The sequence below is a fragment of the Pteropus medius genome, unplaced genomic scaffold, assembly GCF_902729225.1.
Source record: "Pteropus medius unplaced genomic scaffold, Ma_sr-lr_union100, whole genome shotgun sequence".
Classification (NCBI taxonomy): Eukaryota; Metazoa; Chordata; class Mammalia; order Chiroptera; family Pteropodidae; genus Pteropus; species Pteropus medius.
This window is the reverse complement of record NW_024351543.1, coordinates 378,461-401,468: the sequence shown is the minus strand read 5'-3', so window position 1 is coordinate 401,468 and position 23,008 is coordinate 378,461. Positions and strand designations below refer to the sequence as shown.

Below are 23,008 nucleotides of genomic sequence, written 5' to 3'. Positions count from 1 at the left end.
TTTTACTTTCATGGAGTGCTCAAAAGAGACAAGGAAGTTGAGACTCGTTTGTCTCTCCCCTATCATAAACTCATATTTTTAAAGAAGTATCTAAGCACAACCTTTGCTTTTTAGGTTGGTTGCTGTGCTTGCTAATGATTCCCTATTGGGTCATGCTCATGTCTTTTTCCTGTCTAGTTCTTTGTGGGGAGTCTCAAAGAAACCACTGTATTGGTCTCATTCCCAGTAATATTTTCTTTTACATTTCTCTCAGTCTCTTACACATTTTTTTCTTTTCAAGCTTAAGCTCCTTATTTTTAACCATTAATGTCTGTTCATTATTTAAGATTTAATTTTTAAAAATATTAAATCTACAAATAGTAAGTGAAGAATGACACCAAAATCATAAAACCTCCAATTTTTGGCATTTTGGTGTTACAGCCATGTCTTGTGATAAGGGAAGCAGAAGTGTGCATAGGAAAATGCTTGAGTTTAGTTGTGGCAGGAGGTTGAAATGGTTCGTGGGAGCCAATATGTCGTGTGCGTGCGCGCGCGTGTAATCGAAAGAGAAAAAAACTAAAATCAATGCAAGCGAGAAAACAAAGCCAATCACTGTTTTGTTAGGCAACAGCTTTGTTAAAAAGAAAGAGCCAGCTATGTAGGTCTGTTCAGATTTTGATGTATCACTGATTTCTGCACTCTGCTCTGGCTCATAATTGAGCATAATCAGGTTTTGATGTTGCTAGCCCTATTTATTCTGAGGCAACCGCAACACTGGTGGTTCTATGATGGATAAGAAAATCGAGATTTTCATGAGCAATACAATTGCCAGCACAGACAAATATTTGAACTCCGTAGACTTTTATAGGCACAATTTAAATAGGAGATTAGCCAACATGAGATAACAGCATTCTGTTAATTTTTCTTATGTCTAAGGCTTCTTAGAATGCAAAAACCAAAGCATTTTTTCTCAAACTTCAAGTATGATCAGTGGTCCCAGAAGGCAGCTGTATTTATTCTTAACTGTATTTAGAAAGCAGAATTAAACATAAAAATATTAGTTTATAGGACAGACCAAGATGTTCTGGCTGGAAATAAGCAAACATAGAAGATTGTGAATGAACTTATCTAACTTGTTCTGGTATGTTTTTCTCTGAGCATGAACCCCTTGCCATCTGTCTACTTTACTAACATAGAAAGGATATGCTTGCATGCTTGCTTTTTGTGTTAGATGCTCTATATGAGGGGGGAAAACTTCATTTTGAGCATGTTTGGATCTTTCAGGGACTTCATATTTGTAAGTGTCCTGCCCCCTTTTGTCTGTGGGCTCAGGAGGCTGGAAGCTAAAGAGAGAGTCAGAAATGAGGTGAACTAGCTGCCATGAAATTTCATTTTTATGCCAATTGGCTATATACTCCCCTCAGTTTCATGTTTTGTTTCAAAAGTTGAGGAGAAAAATGAAGAAAACCACTAATCTTTGCAGAGGGATAAAAAAATTTCTCTAGAAGAAAAAATGGGGTCAGAAAAGTTATGGAATTTTGGAAAAAGAAGAGTAGAGAGTCAGGACAAGAGTTTGAGACCCACTGCCCCAGAGCCTGATGATGGCCTGTGCTTCTCAACTCCTCCAAGCTCAGCACACAGCTTGCCTTATGCCCTCTGGACTCTGTTCTTTGCTAAGAGGCTGATTAATAACAGGTCTATCCAGGAAAGGATTTGATTGGCCATTTGGTTCTTAAATCAACAAAACTTGTCAGGTTTGTCAAGCTCTCTCACGTGAAAAAGTAACCTTCTCTTATGCTGCACCCTAGGTTTGTGGTGACAGCTCATAGGTCCCAGGGACCTACAAGGCACGCTTCACTTGTTTCTCTTCCCAGGTGATAAATAAATTTCTGTACAGGCTCTTTAACAATAATATGAAATGCGGGTTTTCTCCACTGATAGAGCCAGAGGAAGAAATTATTTCAGAGCACAGAGCCTTTCCTAGTACTCCTCAGATTACCACAGAGGCCCCTGTCTTAACTACTAAGTGGTGAATGGAGAATACAGTGTCCATTCATTCGCACCACAGGAAAAAGGTCCCTTCAAGGACTGAAGCAGCTCTTTACCAACACTATTTCCACTTCACTTGAGTTCCAGAGTCTCATCTACTTCTTTGTCCCATCAAATGTAAAAGAAGTTCTTTCTCTTTTTAGTATAGTCGGAGCCAATGTTGACATTTTTCAAATACAAATTAAAGAACTGCACACAAATAAAAAAAAAACCCAACCCCCCCCTCCCAAAAAAAACCCCCAAAAAACAAATGCCGAGGAGCCGCCGACAATTTTTCCAAATTTTTCACCTTTTAGGGACCCGGACCCATCTCTTCCACCTCAATTATACCTACAGTGAAAGCATTAGGCTGACTTCCTCAGATGTCTAGCTCCATCTTGGTTTGGGCAGACACCATGGCAAGTCTAGCGGGATTCTCTTTCCTTTTCAGACACTGTTCCTAGTATTTTTCTAGGCACCAACTCCCAAGGCATTTCCTGTAGCTCTGAGCACCACTGAACTTCTTATAGCCTCCCGGTCACACAGATCCTGGCTCCTGGGAGAGAATGACATTCTGAATCCTGCTCTTCTCCAGAGGTTGCTCCCTGAATGTCTCACATTAGCTTTCTGATAAGGTCCCTCACTTGCTCCCGTTTTGCTCCAAGCTGGCTTCTCGATGCTCTGCCTGACATGCTTAAAAGAGTCGCTAACTAGTTTTTTTCTTGGGCCAGGCTTGTCTTCTCTGCTCTTCTTTTAAATCATCTAAGTCTTGCTTCACTAGTGGTCGTATGACTTCTGAGGTCCTGTCATCTTTCTCCGAAGCCTCTCTGCATTACAAAGGTTCCTTATTTCCTCCCTTATTCCCTACTTCTTAACTAAGTTGGGATTTTGTTTAGGTATCCTCATCTGTGCCTGGCAGCACATATATGTAAGTCAGTGATTCTCAACTGGAGTTCAAGGGACTGTTTTGCCCCCAAAGTGACATTTGTCAGTGTCTGCAGACATTTTAGTTGTCATAAGGAAGAAGTGCATTACTGGACTCTAGTAGGTAAAAGTCAGAGATGTAGTTAAACATCCTACAATATACAGGACAGCCCCTTTAACAAACAATTATCTGGCCTACAGTGTCAATTAATGTGGGTTTTGAGAAACCCTGGTCTTAGAGAAAGATGACCTCATCCTAATTCTATAAGTGGGCTTGATGGATATGTAGGTAAATTATTCTTTTGGAGTGACTGGTTTAATAATAAGCATACAATCCACTCTAGGCCAATAAAATAAGAATAAGTTGCTGCTGGGTGTTTCTGAAAAAGTCCTTCTCTCTGAACATTGTCAGGTGACAGGATAACCCTGGTCCATCTCATCACCAGCACTGGGAACAAAGTAGAGCCAAGGGAATGGCAGGTAAAAGGACAAGAGCCACCTGACAATCCTGAAGCCTACCCTCCGCTCAACTTCCAGGGAGAGGAGTCTCTATAGTTTAGGCACGTTTCAGATGTATTTTCTTGTTACTTGCAGCCACATGAATCCTAATCGATGCATTTTATTATTCTTTTTTTTCTCCTTTTCTTTTGGTTATGTATTCATTTCTTCTTACGATCTGAAGGGTGCCTCTAGCTCTTAGCTAATTTTCAGAGCCAGCTTGATCTTGGACAATCATCTGGCTCAAATCCCAGCTCTGTCCACTTATGCTGTACTGTTCAGGAGAGCCTTATGAACATGGTGTTCCTTTAATTATCAATACAATAATAAAATGACTTCATTCATACAATAAAAATAGCAGACCATCCATTCACAGAGCACCAATGGGATCCAACCAATCCACCTTTCTAAGTTCAAGCAGGCCTAAAATAAGAGTAAAACCTGGGGGCCCTGGAGGGAAAAAGATGAGATCCAGAGAAAAGAAGAATTTATTTAAATATTTTATGATTAAAAGGGAAAATAGTACTTAGCATTTTAAAGACAGTAGAGCAGGTGTCCTTTTACAATCTTTCATACTGGCAATTGAATGTTATTAAAATAAATTTGCTGGTGGCTAGAAATATAGACATGCTGACATTAAGGAGGACAAAAGTCAAAGGAAGAGAGGAGAAGCAACAGGGAGAAATGTTCCTGCTGGGAGGGGTAGGGGGTCAGTTTGTGTCTTTCTAAGATTCTGTGAGTTCATTTAAATGTAGAAAACACAAAACTAAACATCTGCTGCTTGTGACTTAAAAATCAAGTCTTACTTCATCATTCTTTTTCCAAATGATCACTCTATGCCCAACGGCTTGTAAGTACTATGTAACTCATGCTGATTTAAGCTTTTCATAAATGAGAACAGTTACAAAAGGTATAAACTTCCAGTTTTAAAACAAGTAAGACCTGAGGATGTAATTAATATACACATGGTGACTATAGTTAATAACACTGTATGGTATATTTGAAAGTTTCTAAGAGAGATCTTAAAATTCTCATCACAAGAAAAAAATTTGTACCTATGTGTGATAGTGGATGGTAATTAGACTTATTGGGGGTGATCATTTTACACAATACAAAATATCAAATCATTATGTTGTACACCTGAAATTTATACAATGTTATATATCAATAATATCTTAATTTAAAAAATAGACATTTAATTAAAAAAATTTTTTTGATAAAAAATTCAGGCAATAGAATTCCTTTGTTCAAACCCTCTGAGTGGAGGAAAGGGCATATTACAATGGATGGATAATCAATTACTCTGGATTTTGAAAAGTTATTAATACTCTTTATTATATTTGCTAATTTCAAATAGTTCAGTTATCTAGATACTTGAACAAAAAGCCTGCATCTCAATTTGGGAAAAAGTAAACTCTATATTAGAGTTAACACTATAAATTTTTAATATTGTTCACAAATCAGCTTTGGGATAAGATAGGTATGAATAATTTATATCCTAGAAAAGATTAAACCTTAAAAAAAGATGAACGGCTGACAAATGGGCTGTGGATAATTGCAAAAACCAAGCAAAGGTTCTTAGGGTGAGCTCCATATGTCAGTAATTATCAACTATAAAAATTGGTTCTCACTGAGCTCTGCTTTCTGTAGAAAGACTACAGATTAGACTACTCTAGGGGATAGGAATCAAGGGAGGGTCTGAAAATTACAAAAAGTAGAGAGACAAAAGAAGTACCAGATGGGATGTTACCATATACGTGACATCATTTTGATGTGAAACCAGGGATTTTTCTTACCATCATTGGAACCAAAGCCTCCATTGATGGATTTTCTCTGAAACCTGCAAAGGAAAAAAAAAAAGAAGTACATAGAAATGCTCCCAAGACAGCAAAAATCTCAGGATTTTACATTTGTTCTCCACAGACTTTGTTGCAGATATGTCTGCTAGGATCTCTTAAAAATAGGCCTTTGGATGTGGAGAAGCTGGAATTCTGACATAGTGCTGGTGGGATTGTAAAATAGTGTAGTCATTTAGTGAAACAATTTGGCAGCTCCTCAAAAAGTTAAACATAGAGTTACCATATGATCCAGCAGTTCTACTCCTAGGCATTACATACATACACAAATTCATCAATTATTCTCAGATTCATTTATTTTCAGATAATTCGCATACCATAAAATTCACATACCCTTTAATGTGCACAATTCACTGAGTTTTAGTATGTTCACAAAGTTGCACACCATTACTAATATCTAATTCCAGAACATTTCATATCCTAAAGAAATCTCAAACCTATTAGAAGTCACTCCCTGTTCTCTACTCCCCCACAGGCCCTGGTAACCATTACTGTACTTTCTGTCCCTATAAATTTGCTTATTCTAGACATTTCACGTAAATGGAATTATATTATACATGGTCTTTTTTGACTGGCTTTTTTTCACTTAGCATAATATTTTCAAGGTTCATCTATATGGTACATAAATCAATACTTCAGTCATTTTATGAGTGAATAATATTCCATTGTATGGATATATCACATTTATTTGTTTGCTATTGATGGACATTTTGTTTGTTTCTATTTTTTGGCTGTCATGAATAACACTGCTATGAACATTTATTTGTGTTTAAATTTTTGTGTGGATCTGTGTATTAAATTCTCTTGGGTCTATAACTAGGATAGAAGTGCTGGGTATTAGGTAAGTCTATAGTTAACTTTTTTTCCAAACTGGTTTCGTAACAGCCTCACAGAAGCTTCATAGTAGGAATTATTTTACATTTTCTCTAGCAATATAGAAAGAAGGTTCCAATTTCTTTATAACTCTGTCATTTTCCATTAATTTTTTAAATTACAGTTATCCTCATAGATATAAAGTGATATCTCATTACAGTTTTAAGAAAAGATATCCCATCTTTTCATATGCTTATTGGCCATTCATATATCTTTTTTGGAGAAATGTCTATTCAAACCCCTTGTCCATTTTTACATTTATTTTTATCATTGGGTTATAAGAATTTTATACTTACTGTGGATACTAGACTCTTATTAGATATATGATTTGAAAGCATTTTCTCCAGTTTTGTGTGTTGTATTTTCACTTTCTTGATCATTTCTTTTAAAAGCAAAAAGTTTTAACTTTGATAAAATCTAGTTTATCTATTTTTTTTTCTTTTGTTACATGTGCTTTTGGTTTCATATCTAAGAAACTATTGCCTAATCCAAGGTCATGCACCTATGTTTTTCTCAGAGCTTTTATAAATTCAGTTCTTATGTTTATATCTTTGATCCATTTTGAGTTAATTGTTTATATGGTGTGAGGAAGGAGTACAACTTCATTCTTTTTCATGTGGATACCCAGTTGTCTCAACACCATTTGTTGAAAAGTATATCCTTTCCCCAATGAATTATCTTAGCAAGCACCCTTGTCAAAAATCGACTGACAATAAATATAAGGGTTGATTTCTGAACTCTCAATTCTATTCCATTGATTTATATGTCTTTCCTTATGTTAGTGGCAGAGTTTTGATTACTGTAGCTTTGTATTAAGTTTTGATATCAGGAAGCATAAGGCCTCTAGCTTTGTTCTTTTTTTCATGATTGTTTTACCTTTTCTGGGTTCCTTGCACTTCTAAATGAATTTTAGGATCAGCTTGTCAATTTCTATAAGAAAGTCAGCTGGGACTTTGATAGAGATTGTGTTGAATCTGTAGATTGGTTTGGGGAGTATTGCCATGCATTTTACTGCTGCTATAACAAATTATCAGAAACTAAGTGGTTTAGAGAATACAAATTTATTATCTTACAGTTCTGGATGTCAGAATTCCAACATGAGTCTTATGTGGCTGTATTCCTTCGGGAGGCTCTATGGCCATATCCATTTCCTTGCCCTTTCTAGCTCCTAGGGGTGCTCTGCATTCCTTGACTCACAGCCCCTTCCTCTATCTTCAGAGTGCATTCCTCCATCCTCTGCTTTCATCATCACATCTCCTCCTTCTGCCTTTGACCCTTTGCCTCCTTTTTATAAGGACCTTTGTGATCACATTACACCTACATAGATGATCAAGGATAACGCCATAACTCTATCACATCGGCAAAATCTCTTTTGCCATGTAAAGTAACATATTCCTAGGTTCTGGGAATTAGGACCTGGATATCTTTTGGGGGTCATTATTCTGTCTATTACACCATCTTAACAATATTAAGTCTTTCAATCCATGGACATGGGATATCTTTCCATTTATTTAGGTCCTCTATAATTTCTTTCTAGGATGTTTTGTAGTTTTCAATGTACAAGTCTTATATGTAATTGGTTAAATTTACTTAAAAGTATTTTATTACTTAAGTATTTTATTACTTTTAATGCTATTGTAAATGGAATTGTTTTATCAAATTTATCTTTGAATTGTTCATTGCTAGTATATAGAAATACAATTGATTTTTGTTATTGGTCTTTTATCTTGTAATCTTAGTGAACTCAGGGCTTCTTTTTAAAGGTGATGAAAATTAATGGTGATGGTTGTTTGGATTGTGTCTTTATGTTAACAGGCTTTACTCGCATTTGCCCTAGGTTTCAGAGTTGATAAAATTTTTCATTAGAGGAGTTCAGTGATTTACAAAGCTAAAGGGAGGCAGGCAGTCTCCAGTGAGCAAAGAAAAAAAGTAAATGAGATTATGCTAGAGTGATTGCTAAATGGCTATACCTCATCTTGTATTCTTCAATCAAAAGGTAGACTCTATATCTTCAACTCTTGAATCCAGACTGGTCTCATGACTTGTTTTGATCTATAGAATGAGGGGGAGGTGATACTGTGCCACTTCTGAGCCTACATCTTAAGGAAGACTTGCACTCTTTTGTTATCTCTCTTGGAGATTCAACAAACCAGGGCTAGCCTGCTGGGGGATGAGAAATCAAGTTCAGCTGAGGGTAGTCTAGAAGAGCCATTTCCTAGATGACCTGCCAGCTGGTTGCATTCTGTGACTACACCCAGCTGAGATCTCAGAGTCTGGTGCAGATTAGCAGAACCATCCAGCTGACCCATAGATTTGTGAAAAAACTTAAATATTTATTGCTGTATGCAACGTTATTGTGGCAATAATGACTAATACAAGAATGAAGGGAAGGACGAGCACTCAGGATCATTGAACTCAATGTCTGGCAGGGTGGTTGAGAGGAATGAATGAGAGAATATGTGTGTGGCACTTGGCCCAGGGTCTGCGCATTCATTGTGAAGGCTTCATAAATACTTGTTGAATAAATTGGGTCTAGGAGATGGGAAGGGAATGGTGTTTGGTCATACGTTCAAGCCAATACAGCATAAAGACTTTTTGGAGTCTTAGCTCCCTGAGGGCAGGGGCCATTTCTCTTACCAGTGTTTTCATCCTGATCTAATAGCATGTGTTGAAAATCCCACCTGTATCAATAACAAGGTACAGGGGACTCACTGGACAAATGGCATTATGCTCTAGGACTGGCCTCATTTGGTTTTGTAGAAAACTTTGTTATTTCTGCTTAGTTCAATGAAGGAAGAGTTCTGTTAGCATTTTTCTCAGTCTATTTCCTTATATCAAATGCCAAATAGTTCTTATGTCTCCAGATTTTTATTTTCAGTTTGTCTATATTTGGAAAGAATCTCTGCTTGTGCCATTGACTGTAACAAAATAATCTTATAGGCTAGAGGTTTCAACAGAGCCTTATACCACAACTTTGAAAAACTGTGCTCACTTCAGTAGGCTGAATGACAACTTTACAGAGGTTGATATCTACCCATTAACTTAATTTTTTGTCTGTTTGTATGTTGACTATGCATGCTAGCTAACTAATGACATGAAATCCTATTTTCTAAAATCTAAAACATCGGGAGTAGAGACAGTCTTCCTAAGAGAGGCAGAAGAGACAAACTTCTTTTTCCATGACATTGAAGCTCATCTGAGTCAAAATTGTGAGCTTTTTGGACCTTTTTACAATTACATCCATGCTGGGGCGCCAGGCTTTTGGTCTAGCCTCCTTGATCAGGACTGGAACCAGGCTGCCTGGGTTCAAATCCCAGCTCCTTCATTTACTGGCTCTGAATTCTTGGTTAAATTGCTAACTTTTCTATGCCTCAATTTCCTTAACTGCTGAATGGTGATAATACTGGTATCCATTGTTTTACGGCATTAGATGCGATAATCTGTTTAGACAGCTCTGCACAGAGCAGGTCCTTACTAAATGTTAGTGATTATGACCTGATAAACTGAGCTGATAATTAATGTATATAGTTTCCAGGTATAATATTTGCCTATAGGGTTTTTTGTTTTTAACTTTTAATGTGAAAATAACTTCAACTTTACAGAGAAGTTGTAAGAATAAGAATAGAATATAGAACATTTGTATACCCTTTACCTAGATTCCATTATCGTTAGCATATTACCCTGTTTTCATTCTGTCTCTCTTTTTCTGTGTGTGTGTACCATTTGAAAGTAAGCTGCATATCATGAACTTTTATGCCTAATTATTTCCAAAGAATAAAGATAATCTCTTATATAACTACAGTATAGTTGTCAAATTCAGCAAACTTAACATTGATATGATACTCTTCTCTGATCTACTTTCTGTATTACAATTTTGTCAATTGACCCAATAATGTCCTTTATAGCATATTTTTCTTCTAGTAAGAGATGCAGTCTGAGATGAGGTACTGTCTTTAGTTGTCATCTCTCTTTAGTTTCCTTCAATCTGGAACACTTCCACAGCCTTTCTTTGTCTTTTATTACATGTTTTAATAGAATGATCATCGTTTTGAGTTTGTCTAATTTTTCCTTAAAGATTATATTCGAAATAAGCATTTCTAGTTGGAATACTGTATAAGCGATATTGTGTCTTTCTCAGAATGTCACATCTGGAGGCACACATATACATATTTTTTCCTCGGTCATATTAATTTTGATCACCAGTCAATTGTCTGATTCTTCACTACTTTTCTCCTTATAACTACTAAGTAATTTGTGGGGATACACTTTAAGGCTATGTAAATATCTTGATCCTCAGCCAATTTTCCTCTTAGTTTTAGTATCCACTGATGATTCTTAACTTGACCTACGCAAGATGATGATTTTCCAATTCCAGCACTTTCTCCACATTTACGTTAGCTTTTGGCCTTCTGCTATAGACAAAATCCTCCTTTCTGCTGTCAATATTTGCTAATGACTCCTTTGCCTAATGTGTGTCTGATTTTAGTAACTTTGTTGAATTAATTGGATGTATATCTGCAGGTATTTAGGTCAGTCCTTCCTTCTCTCATCAATATGGACTCATGATTTTCTGTTTTTCTCATTGATTTATAATTCATTAGTCTCCTCAATTGTTTTGTGCTCAGATTGTCCCCACTAGGACCAATGGTAATCCCAGGGTTTTTGAACTTAGTTTCTCGACTGAAAAGCTTCATAAAGGTCACAAAAGGGAGTTATGTTTTGAGTCAGAGGTAGGCCTGTATCACTGAGATAGCTGTATCACTGTAGTAGCTGCGAGATCTCGCCCAATAGTCTGAAAGCTCTATGCTGGCTTTTGTTTTCTTTACACTTTCAAGAGGAGAAAGAACATGTGTTTTTTGTAAACCTCCTGCCATTCTTTTGTAGTTGTTTCCCACAGACCGCAACAAATACAGAATTCTCAGAGTTCAGGCCTGCTGAGAGAGGCAAACTGTAGCTCGTTTTATTAGGGGCTCCAAACTCTTGAGAAGGGAAATCTCCTTGGTCAAATTACAGCACGATTATCTCCTTTTTTTTTTTTCTCTCAAGGGACATTTTACTGGAAAATTGATGCTATGACAGTTAGAAACACCTGGTAATGTAGCATCAAAGCTTATTATTCCTGCTATTAATACCTAACTTCTGTTAAGATTATTCCTGCTAAAATAAACACTCTACCAGCACTTACTGTTTGCAGAACATTGACGTAAATGCTGCAATTATACTATTCTATGAAGTACATTATTCTTTAATTTTACAGATGAGGAAGCTAAAACTCAGAGAGGTTAAGCAAGTTGCCCAAGGTCACACAGTTAGTGGCTGACGTAGATTTGAATCCAGTCAATATGGTTATAAAGTCTAATTCTCTAATTACTAAGCAAACATAGGTAAAGAGGATTAATCTTTCTTGAAACTCTTGACTTACCTGATATAATGAACAAATGCAATAAGCAGGCATCCCAAATAGAAGGAGAAAAAGATGAGGAAGCTGAGAAGAATGGATTTCACAAAAACAGATTCTGAGGGAAGAGAAAGAACTTTAGTTGGGATGTCCTCAGAAGAAGAGAGGATCATGTTTGAGACTGGACAGCTTCAAGGGCTCATCTCCATCATACCCGTTCCTCAGTCCTGCGAATCTCCACTGAAAGCAACAAAGCCACTGGACATCACCCAGACATTATCCACGAAAGGCTGCCTTTCACAGTGGTGACTTCTCAGTGGAAGCTGAGAAGGGGCTTCCTGTATGCTACTTCATAAGTGAGTTCCCTTTCCTTCTGGAAGGGATTTAACAAACTGCTTTGATTTTCTATTCTATTTCTAAAGTAAACATTAGTTTTTGTTTTATGATGTTTCTCCAGAAGGATGCTATTAGTATTGAATTATGTAACTGACTTCCTGACACAGGAATCTCTCCACCGAGTTCTAGAGCCAATACTGACCTTTAATGGAAGGGACGATGGTCACTTTAAGGTTCTTTGTTCGTTGTAGATTCCAGGTCTGGTTCTTCTTTTCTGGCAAAGAACAAGACAAAATGGATCAGATCCTAAGCTCTTGGCCTCTCATGTGAATAGTTGTTCAAAAACTGTCCAAAATTAACTCTGGTTGCTGAAATTTCTTTTAGCAAGAACTGAGGGAAACCTAACCCCAAACCTTCAAACATCTAATACCCATTTTGGTTAAACTTTCGATTTGGCCTTTGCTTTGGTGTGTTTTGGTAGCACTAACTGACAAGAACAAGACTGTAGCCTCCCTTCTTAAATGAAAAAGGCTTGACCCTTCCCCTGATATCTGTGTGGCCCAATATGCCACAGACGCCTGAAGAAAACAGCCTCAAAAACAGGAAGCTCCCTCATCTTTTGGTTTGCATTTTCAGGCCAATGAAATTTTTTTTTTCTTAAACAGTTATCAAAGGGCTTGTAGTTTACCAAAGAATATCAGACATTAGCAAAACTCTAGTGCTATGTAATTAAGAGATTAAAGAATACACAAGCAGAAATTTAACCTCAGTACCATGGGAACCATGTTACAACCAACAGTAAACACCCTCTGTGATAATCACATATGGCTCATCAGCTGCTGGGTGTCTGTGTTTTCAATCAGCAGCCTATCCCATTCACTAGGTAGTTACTGGATAACCAGATAGTTACCCACAACCAGTGGTACTATGCCTCAGAGCTTACACAACATTGAGATAAGTTGTCTCACCTTGCTTTCTTACTCTTTTGCAAGGTACAATTTTGGCAACGGGATTCAAGAATTGCACATTCTTGTGTAAACGATGACTACTGATAAATATAAGTGACTATTACCTCTGGTTGCCAAACTGATCTTAGAAAATGAACCTTGGTCTACAGTATAAAATCATTACTTTGTAGCAGCAAATATTTGTTGAGTAAAGCGCCAACCTCACATGGTCTGAAGGAGCAGAAGATTTGGAAAAGATGAAATGCACTAAGTGACATTTTGTAGTATCACTACTATCTTTGGATCTATCATTTTCTTCCCTTTATTTTTTCTGAAGAATCTCTCAGACTGCCTTGCCAAGTGACTGCTGATAACCCTCCCTTAGTGGGAACTAGAAATGGCCAGAAGGGCCTAAAGTGAGCTTTTGGCTTCCCTTCCATTCCCTTCTGTCAGGTTTTTCTAAGTAGTCAAATATTTCTTACTATCTCTTACCCTGAGTGAAGAAAGATCCTCCACAAGCATAATCTTCAGGCTTTATCACAAACACCACGAAGAACTGCTCATCTGGAAAATCCTTCTTCTGCATAAGACATAACAATCTTATATGTTCTTATATTCTTATGATAAGAAAGATAGAAGAGGGGAGAGAGTCCATGACAGTGGGATGGGGGCAGAAAGAAAGAGGAAAAAGAAGAAAAGTAGAGTTCACTCCTGCCTCCTAACTTCTTAGAAAGGCCTTTCACATACCTATCACGATCTACTCCAGATTAGCCACAATAAAATAATTGCTACATCCAAGAAATTAAATAGATGCACTATTCTAATTTCAATCTATTTTGTGCGCACTTCGGTGCTTAAAATTGTAATAGGCACCATATAAATAATATGTCATTAGCCTATGTTTAATAATACTTGTATATTAAGTTTTTAAATGTATAAACTTTATTTTTTAAAGTAGTTTTAAATTCACTTTATTAAGTTTTTATTATTTTAAAGTTAATGATAAAGGAATTTCCTAAAAGTCATATAGTCAGCAGTTAAATACATAGTTTAGGGAGGCAGAGACAAGTCAGAGGCCTGAGTTACAGTCCTGGCTTTGACTTTCTCTAAATGTGCTTCTTCGTGTTCCAGTTTCCTTTTCCATGAATGAAGCATGGTTGACAAGATAATCTTTAAGGTCTATTCTATTTCTACATCTCTGTCTTCTTTTATCATCCCCAAATTTCTGGTATCATGTTTAGTCCACTGAGAAAACGGGCTAAGTGTGTATCTATGGGCCCAAAAGAGAAGTAAGAATTTATTACCAAACATATTCAAAGTAGAGAAGTATCAATATGCTTTGGGCTTCATTATTTAGTGTCCTGGATTAAGTAAAATCTGAGTTCCCTACTATGGTTATCTTTTTGACCTTTTTTATTTGGGACTACATAATGTTGAGATGGTAAGGAAGAAATAAATATTAAAAACAAAAGCAGATATTTGGACTATTAAATCTGAGGAACTAGAAGATTAAAGCCGATAGAAGTTTTTAGGTCTGATAACTAAGCTCTCATTCTTTGCTGTTATTCAGTAAACAGTATCACGTTACCCTAGAGAACAGATCAAATCACAGATACCTCAGGTAAATACCACCCCAAAGTTGGGGACAGGTTTTCTTAGAGAATATGCTGACATGAATGTATATTTTTGCTGTAAAATTACCATTAAAATAATAATAATTTAATTACAAATACCAAAAGGACAAACTGCTGCACTTATGTGGTTTGTATTCCTTTGAACCTGTCCATTCTGTCCAGAGTTGAAGTTCTCTTTTGCTTACTATTACTGTACAAATTATTATTAGACTATGTTTAATTGCTTTAAATAGATCAGATAAATTTTACCCTAAACTGGCATCCCCCATTGAGAAGATTGAAATTTTCTGCCCTTATCTCTCTAAGCAATCTGTCAGATATTTGTCTCACTGCAAGCGGGGTTCCCAAGATTCCCCGGGGGATATGGGGTGCCTGGTAGAGTAGCATTATCCACCATCGCCCAACCTTTGATTTCAGACATAGCAATCTTTGTTTCAAAACCAGTCAGAAAGGAAAGAGGTCCGAGGCACACAGTGAATGGCGATCCCTTTTGAATGCTGCTCTAGTAAGTAAACTGATCATAAACTGCACATTGTCATTGACAATAGTGACCACGGAAGCGATGTCTCACCTGTAGTGTGATGGCAGCTTTCTTGGTCATGGACTGATAGACACCATCAAATTCCACATTGTGGTCGAGATCATATACTGGGCACTGCAATGTACATGAGAGATAAAAAGGAAAGCTTCGCTAGTGTCATATCATGTCATACCACACTTACAGAAAAAGGGATTCCTTACTGAGCCATAAACCATAAAAAGTTTTCCCCAGAACAGTCGTGAAAGGTCTCCTAAAACTTGGTGCTTTGTCCTCTAAAGTCAAAGTCACTTTATATCAAAGAGAACTGAACAGTTGTCTTAAAGTTTATGACACCTTTCCATTTTTTATTAATACCTCTGAGACTCTAAAAACGGCCTAATATTGCAATATTTTTTAAATTAAATTTATTGAGGTAACATTGGTTAATAATATATACATTTCAGGTGTACAACATTATAACTTGATATCTGTATACTTTATTTGCATGTTCATCACCAAAAGTCTAGTTTCCTTTATTATATATTTGACCCCTCCCCTACCCCTTCTACTCTAGTAACCACCATTTTGTTATTGCTATCCATGAGTTTTTGTTTTATTTTGTTTTGTTATTTCTTTTATTAATTTTTGTTTTCTATTCCCATACTAGTGAAATCATACATTTTTTGTCATTTTAAAACTTAGAACAAATGATAGGTTCCTATTTTTTCTCCTGCAGTCCACAACTTTGTTTTCCTTGTACTTTGTCATGATCATCCCTCCCTCCCTGCCTCTTCCTCCCTTTGTTTAGTTTGGTGAAGCATCAAGTATTCTCTATCTCCCCAAATCAAAGTCTCCAACCATTGACTGCCTACTGTGTGTACAAGGTACTGTTCTTACTATTTAGCAGTTTTACGGGAGGTAGATAGACATGGCCTTCACCCTTCTCTTTCATTTATCCTGGGACAATATAATGGAAGTTTGACAAGTGATTAAGACTCACATTGATATTCTGGATTGAGACAACAGCACATGGATAAGCCATTTCAGATACAACTTTAATGATAACTGAGTTCACATCTTCAGGAAATTTGTATAGAAAATACTGAGAATAAGAAAAAGAAAGAAATGATTTGTTAAAACCATGAACTTAAACTATTTTCATATGAATAGGACTCTTTCTTCTAATATTAGGCACAACGTTCAGATGCAAATCCCTGTAAGCCTCTATTAGTACCTTTAGTCATTCATTTCACACATTTTGAACAACTGCTCTCTGCAGGGCTCTGTGCCAGATATTCGGAATACATTGAACAAGTAGCCATGTCACACAGTGTTGCCATTTCATTTTCCATGGCATTTCTTTCTCAACTAAACTTTGCTACATTTATTTCAGTTTCTACTTAAGAAGACCTTCCAACATTTTAATTAGGAATATGTAGGATGAATATGAAACTAGATTTACTTCAGTGTGGTCATTTTGAAAAGAAAGCTCCATTTTGACAAGCAGATAAGCCTGTTCTTCAATAATCTTAATCACCTTCCTATAGGCAAGAGTTAGCACTGGATCCACCCTCCCCCTAGACTTTTTGCTAAAGAATTTACTTCCTGGCTGGAATATAGTGAAACAACATTTAAAGACCAAGGCTTATATCTAGCTCTCTGAAATAAGTTCACAATTTTGGGCAGGCTGAGTATCTTTAAAAGTATTTCTCAAATATCATCAGAATCAGAAAAAATTTACAATAGAAACAGGTTATACTATTCACCTACTTAGATTGTAAATCCATTCAAAAAGTTTATTAACTCTAAGTTTTAAACATGTTGCTAATAATGAAGAAAGGGCACTTCTGCCAAATACTTATAAATAAGGTAACTAGCTGTGAAACTTGACATGAAATATGTGATTAAAATTTTGAGGAAACCAACCAAAACATATTTGAGGACTCTGACAAATCTATCACTTTAAAGTGAGGCAAAATATGTTAAAACTTAATGTTGTATTCCAAAATCCTCTTTACTAACCTTATTCTGAGAACCAGAGAGATAAAAATATAATGTTTTTCATTATTCCAAAGCTTTCTTATGGAAGGAAAAAAAAAAATTCCAAGATTAAGGAGTGTCATTAACGCTGCTGTTTAGAAGTCTGTTCATGCCTTTTAACAGATGGCAAGACTCGCAAGAACCTACCTCATTTTGTGCTTTCATTTTGGAGCTTGATTCAATTCATGTGATACAGGCCTCTTCCAAAGGTGAATCCTCTGGAATTCCCAAGAGGTGTCCTTGGTTCTTAGGGGAACCAACTCTTGTGATTCAAAACCATTACTGTGGTTACTTTTAGCAACAGTGAGCACTCACCACATGTATACCTATATAGGAGTTGGTTTTGTGCAAGCAGTAGACATCTACTGAAGCCTTATCTATATGCCAAAATATTATCAAACTTATTTACCTCTGAATTACTAGAAACCCCACATAAATGTGTTTGACTCTTGCCTTGTTAACTTACTTTTATCAGAAATAAGCAAATAACAAGCGTCCAAAGCAATGGCTGGAATTTAGGCCAAAAATCACCATCCTGGGTCCCGATTACCTGCCTAGTTTCTATAACTTGCTTCTATTTACAAGAACAGAGGCAGACAGTGATGATAAAGGTTATTTGAAAATGTGCAATAGTTTGAGTGAGTTTGTAGGAATATAAAAGCTTTTCTACAGCTGAAGAGGATATAAAGTTCAAGCCAAAATGAGAATAGTTAATACTAAAGTAAGACTTTCATAGATATCGACGAGTTTCTATTTTGTTTTTATTAGTTTGTTATAAGTATATTTTACCCTAATTTGGGGTTTATATATACACTACTTAGGCTTTAATATTTACATACTTTTTTTCTTTTTAAATAAAAGGAAGCCACAATATATAATCACAATGGGTTTTCCATCTGCAAACTGAAAGTGCATTCTAACATTCAGTATATCATATTAACTATAGCTCTGCACAAGACTATCAGACTGTACTCATTCTGAAGTTGGGGTCCGAGTTTTTTCCTCCCTTTCTAGATATCTCTCATTGCACCTAGCAATTAGTGCTTTCAAATATTTCATGAATTAAGTGGCCAATAAATGTTGAGGGAAATGGGTTGTGAGTCTATAGTCTTCTTCTGTCACTGGGTGGCAGTGTATATGCACTGTAGAGGCTTTCACCACTGAGAAATTTAACTCTTAAAAGATGTGAGAGCGGGCTCATACAGTTTTGGGGAGCTAATTGTATATACATTTCTCCCCAACTCTGTGTGCAATGACATCATGCCGGCAGCATGAAATCAGCCTTGGTGAAGGTATTTACACCACAGAAATGGGCAAACACTACAAATCATGGCTTTCTCTCTGAAAATATTTATCATCACACAGGCAGTTGTAATAGTGTCACAATGGTGTCCATATAACATGTTAATCCCAGTTTTAGCATATCCAAAGCAAAAATTAAGTAACCATTTATGGCCAAAGCTGTATTACAGCCTGCAGAAGAGTTACAATAAATATCAGGACATTAAGCAAATCTGTTTTAAACTATTGCATAAATTTTAACTCTTTCAGAAGCCATGGGGGGCGGAGGGGAGGGGGGAAGGAAGTTAGCTAGCTAGAAGTGTCACCAGAAAAGCAGCCTGAATTAATCACAGTTTTCATGTCTTTATTCTGTTTATAATTATGGCTTAATGGCACAACATAAATTTCTAATTTTTCTAATAATTTTTGTCAGTATTCCTGTTCTTTCTTTATGACAGGAGAAACTAATTTATTCTACCCACAACACTGTAGAAATTAAAATCTATCTTATTTTTATTATTTCTCCATGCCAATTAATTATTTGTATATCTGTTTAGTGTTGGCCTTCCACTCTCTGTTCCCTCACCACATCCCAATTATAAGGCTCATGAGGGCAGAATTTGCATCTCTCTCTTCTTCACCCTGCTATCCCCAGCACCTAGTACAGTCTAATACTGCTTGGTACATAATAGGTACACAATTTGCTGAAAGTTGAGAGAAGGAATGTCTATAAACAAATGTCATGTCTCCCATTTCACACCATTTCCGGTGATAAGATTAAATGTTGTGTCCAAAATCCCAGTAGCATGAATAACATTCCAAAAATACAAATATATCTTAAGTTGTGAAAGATCAAGGACAACACCACATGCTGACTCTACCTGTTACCATGGTTTCTTTGGGTAACACTATCAGGTAGAACCATAACTCTGAACCCCTTCACTTACCTGAGGTTGAGAGGGGCTGGCAGTGAAGTGAAAGTCAACATTTGTCCTGAGAAATGTAAATGGGAGAGAGGAAAGCGGAAAAGTGAGAGAAAAGCATAAGTTAGCAAGCAGAAATTATTTATTTAAAAGAAAGCCCTCTGAAACTGGGTGCAAGAAAAGGCTAATCATTTGTGAAGTACTGTCTGGTCTCTTCAAACTTACAAAGTAAACTGCATGGGAATTTGGTGGTTTCAAGAATGATCAAACTGGGAAGGGATTCAATTTTCTGTCTTTAAATGCCCATGAAGTCATACCTATACAAGTACTTTGTTTATTTTTGTAGACACTTTTGCCTTTGGATTCTCTTAAGATTTTACAATCAAGCACAGGGTTTAGGTGTCAGAAGTGAGGTGAAGAGAGGAAAAAAAGAAGGTTTGAAGTCTTTGTAGATAATGAAGACAACTCATCAAAATAATTTTGATGTATCCATGGCAAAAGATCATTAAAAAAAATGTGGTTAGTAGATGATCACCACGGGAGGGTCTCTAGGGATAGGAGTATGCTATTCCTGCCCCCCATGTACCTCCCTAGTTGCCTGCCACTGGGTTGAAATTCCCCTCTAAGATTTTGTCCTCTTTGGGTTTGGCATTTCCTTTTAAGGCACTCCTTTAAAATGCAAGTACCTCCAAATAAATGAATATAATGGAGTTATTTTCTCTCAAGTTAGTAATTTATTGTGAATTATCTTATTAGGTATTTTCATTCTCCTGTGAAAGACAGCAGTAATCCAGCACTGAGGAAAGCAGAGTATGAGGAGTTTGTGGGAAGCATACATTTGTAGCATAGAGCACTGTCTGGAACGAACATCTGTGAAACAGTCCAAGAGACTGGAAAACACAAAGACAACTTTGGTCCTCTCTATAGTTTTGTAAGGGCTGTCTTTGGCTTTTTGCCAAAGTTTATAATTGGAGGTATTGTTGAGAAGTCATAAAATTCAAAAACTATTTCTAAAGGTAATGAACAACAATTTAGGCTGTTGGCAGACTGGGCTCAGAATTTAGTAATAGAAGCAATTTTTATACATCCAGTCTCAACAGAAATCATCTTCAGTGTCAAGGACTGGTTCTGCTGAGGCACTGTTACAAACTTGTGGCCTTTGGTCACCTAAAGAAGCCAAAGTCGGTGTCAGTTATGTTTGTGCTCCTGAGATTCTATGGCCAGAGTGAGGACCCACAGCACTGTGTGTGGCTAGGTAGAGCTCTCTTCATGTGGGGAGTGTCGTCTGTTACTAGGGCAACATGTGGCCTTCATTTCTGTTCCTTGCCAGGTCAAGGGAACAAAAAGAACACTGATTTTCTTGGCTAGTAACAGACAGCATAAGATTTCCAGAAGTAACCAGTTTTCTTTGGCCAGAAATATGTTTTTTTATTCCCCTCTATCATTTGAATTCCAGGTGTAACACAGAATGTATGGACATCGATATGAATTTTTTGAGGTTTTCATTTTTTTTCTTGTTCTTTAAGATGATCACATTTAAGTCCTCTCTTTTCACAGAGTCAACAGTGTGTGCAAAATAAACATGTCTGTTACAGATGAAAAGTTCTGCTTCCTTCTCCATGAGCCCTGACAGAGGTAGGGAAGGATTATTTTATCAAGGGTCATTAATCAACAGAACAAAGCTAAGTGAGACTCATGTACACCTTTAGTTTTAGAAAAAGAAGTATAAAAATTTCACTTTATTTGTTTTAAACACGGGAAACAAATGTTTATTCAATAAATATAATAAAAATAAAAACTGACTTTGTTCCTTTGTTTTGGCTAGTTTGAAGAAGAGGGGAAGAGAAAAGGAATGGGTGGAGTCAGGAGAGATGGGTGTGTAGATAAGGAAGACAGGAGAAGGAAAGGAAGACAGAGGCCCATGGGTAAGGTAAAGAGAGAGAAGAAAAATATGTGCAGGAGAGTAATAAAACAGAAGAAAAGGAAAGGGGGATGGGAAGAAAGGGAAAGTGGAAAGAGAGCCGGGGACAAAAGCTAAGTAGTTTTTGAGGTGAGCACCAGAGAGGACCCTGAGATTCACGGCCTATTATTCATTTTATGATAGTAAGCCCTAGCACAGAGCACAATGGGCATTCAAAATCCCTACTTTATTGTTAAAAGAAATTATACCCTGTTATTCACTTGGACTATGGACTTCAGAATATCATTTCCTTTTATCTACTTACTGCCATCTGTCATGATCTCCCTGTGCTTACTACAACCCTTCCATCAGCCCTCTCGTCCTCTGTAACCTCCACCTCATCACTCTGGTCTAAGTATAAAGTTTGCACACATGTGCTAAATCATACCCTTTCTTCTCTTCTCTGGGACTTTGCTTCTACAAAATCCAACTCTCTTGTAAATTTTATCTGCCTTTCTACCCTTTGGTTTATAAATATACTGTAGTCTCAACCATTTTCAAAATAAATAAACAAAACGTCCCAACAAAATTCCTCCCTTTTCTCTGTATTTCTCTCCTTCTGTGTCATTCTACATCCTCTCTCTCCTCCACAAACCAGCTTCTTAAAAGAGTATTCTGCTCTCATCTCTCATTCATTCTTTCTACTCTTCAGGGCTATCAGGTCTTTCCACTCCCCACCATCTCCCTAATAGTCATCTCCTAATGGCTAAATCCAGTAACTTTACCTGTCTGTGACATTTGACACTGACAATCACTCCCTCTGTCTTGAAACTCTTTCCTCTCTTGGGCTCTGTGACACCAATTTTCCTTAGTTTTCTCCCACACATCTGGCTATGCCTACTCAGCTTCTCTTAGTTTCTGTTTCTCAGACCATTCCTTAAATGAGAATGTTACCCACACTCCTGTTTTTGACCTCCTCATTTTCCTTAGCACATACATTATATCTATCTATCTATCTATCTATCTATCTATCTATCTATCTATCTATCTATCTACCTAATCTATCTTCCTATACAATTGACATAAAAATCACATATGTATTCAGCTGCCACAAAACCCACAAAAATGCTGATGAAACTCAAGTGTCCATGTCCAGCCTGGGGCTATCTCCTGAGCTCCAGTCACAGGGGCTAATCCCTTCTGCTCTTGACTGTCTCTCAAACACCTCAAACTCCACGAGATCAAAATGGAATGTGCTATCATTCCCCTGATCCTGACCCGCTATGTCTCTTTGTCAGTAAGCCTCACCGGACTTCGGACATCATTGTCAGAGTCATCTTGGACTCCTTCCTTCTGATCACTTCCCACACTTGATTAGTCACCAAGTCCTACTAATTGTAAGTAAGCTGGATGCACCTGCTCCCACCTGAAGCACAGTCTTCGCCTGATATGTCATCCAATAAGAAAAAAAATTGAAAAGCAATGTAAATCATTACTGTAGTATACCCCCTAATAACAAAGGGTGATTACATAGTACGACACAGAGCAAAATGGTCTTAAAGTCTCTTCACTCTATGGCCATGCCACCCTGAACATGCCCGATCTACTCTGATCTTGAAAGCTAAGCAGGGTTAGGCTGGTTAGTACTTGGATGGGAGACCACCTAGGAAGACCAAATGCTGTAGGCATAAAAATAAATAAATAAAAGTCTCTTCACTCATCCATTTCCTCAAAAAGTCTACTACTTCTCACAGCAGGGTAAGTGAACTATCTCACTCAAAATTCTCTCAAAACAAAGACTCAATAGTGGTTACCAGAGGATAGAGGGGGGAGGGGAGGTAGATGGGGTAAAAGGGGTCAAATATGTGGTG

The 23,008-nt window shown here is 37.0% G+C and overlaps 1 protein-coding gene and 1 pseudogene across 2 annotated transcripts in view; one reads left to right on the top strand and one right to left on the bottom strand.

Moving 5' to 3' along the window:
- The window catches only part of LOC120586634 (SID1 transmembrane family member 1), a 47,860-nt gene extending 28,535 nt beyond the window's left edge, over positions 1 to 19,325 (bottom strand). The window contains exons 1-7 of one of the 2 annotated variants that reach the window (XM_039843028.1): positions 19,262 to 19,325; positions 15,994 to 16,095; positions 15,045 to 15,128; positions 13,332 to 13,419; positions 12,095 to 12,166; positions 11,581 to 11,674; positions 5,226 to 5,269 (exon numbers count right to left, since the gene is read on the bottom strand). In XM_039843028.1, coding sequence (XP_039698962.1) covers positions 5,226 to 5,269; positions 11,581 to 11,674; positions 12,095 to 12,166; positions 13,332 to 13,419; positions 15,045 to 15,128; positions 15,994 to 16,035 — 424 coding nt within the window. In that variant the 5' untranslated portion in view covers positions 16,036 to 16,095; positions 19,262 to 19,325. Of the gene's footprint in view, positions 1 to 5,225; positions 5,270 to 11,580; positions 11,675 to 12,094; positions 12,167 to 13,331; positions 13,420 to 15,044; positions 15,129 to 15,993; positions 16,096 to 17,180; positions 17,296 to 19,261 lie in introns of those variants that run through there. The other variant, XM_039843026.1, reaches the window with a different exon arrangement.
- A 3,382-nt stretch (positions 19,326 to 22,707) lies between these two features.
- Positions 22,708 to 22,825, top strand: LOC120586886 (uncharacterized; annotated as a pseudogene).
- The last annotated feature ends 183 nt before the right edge of the window (positions 22,826 to 23,008 follow it).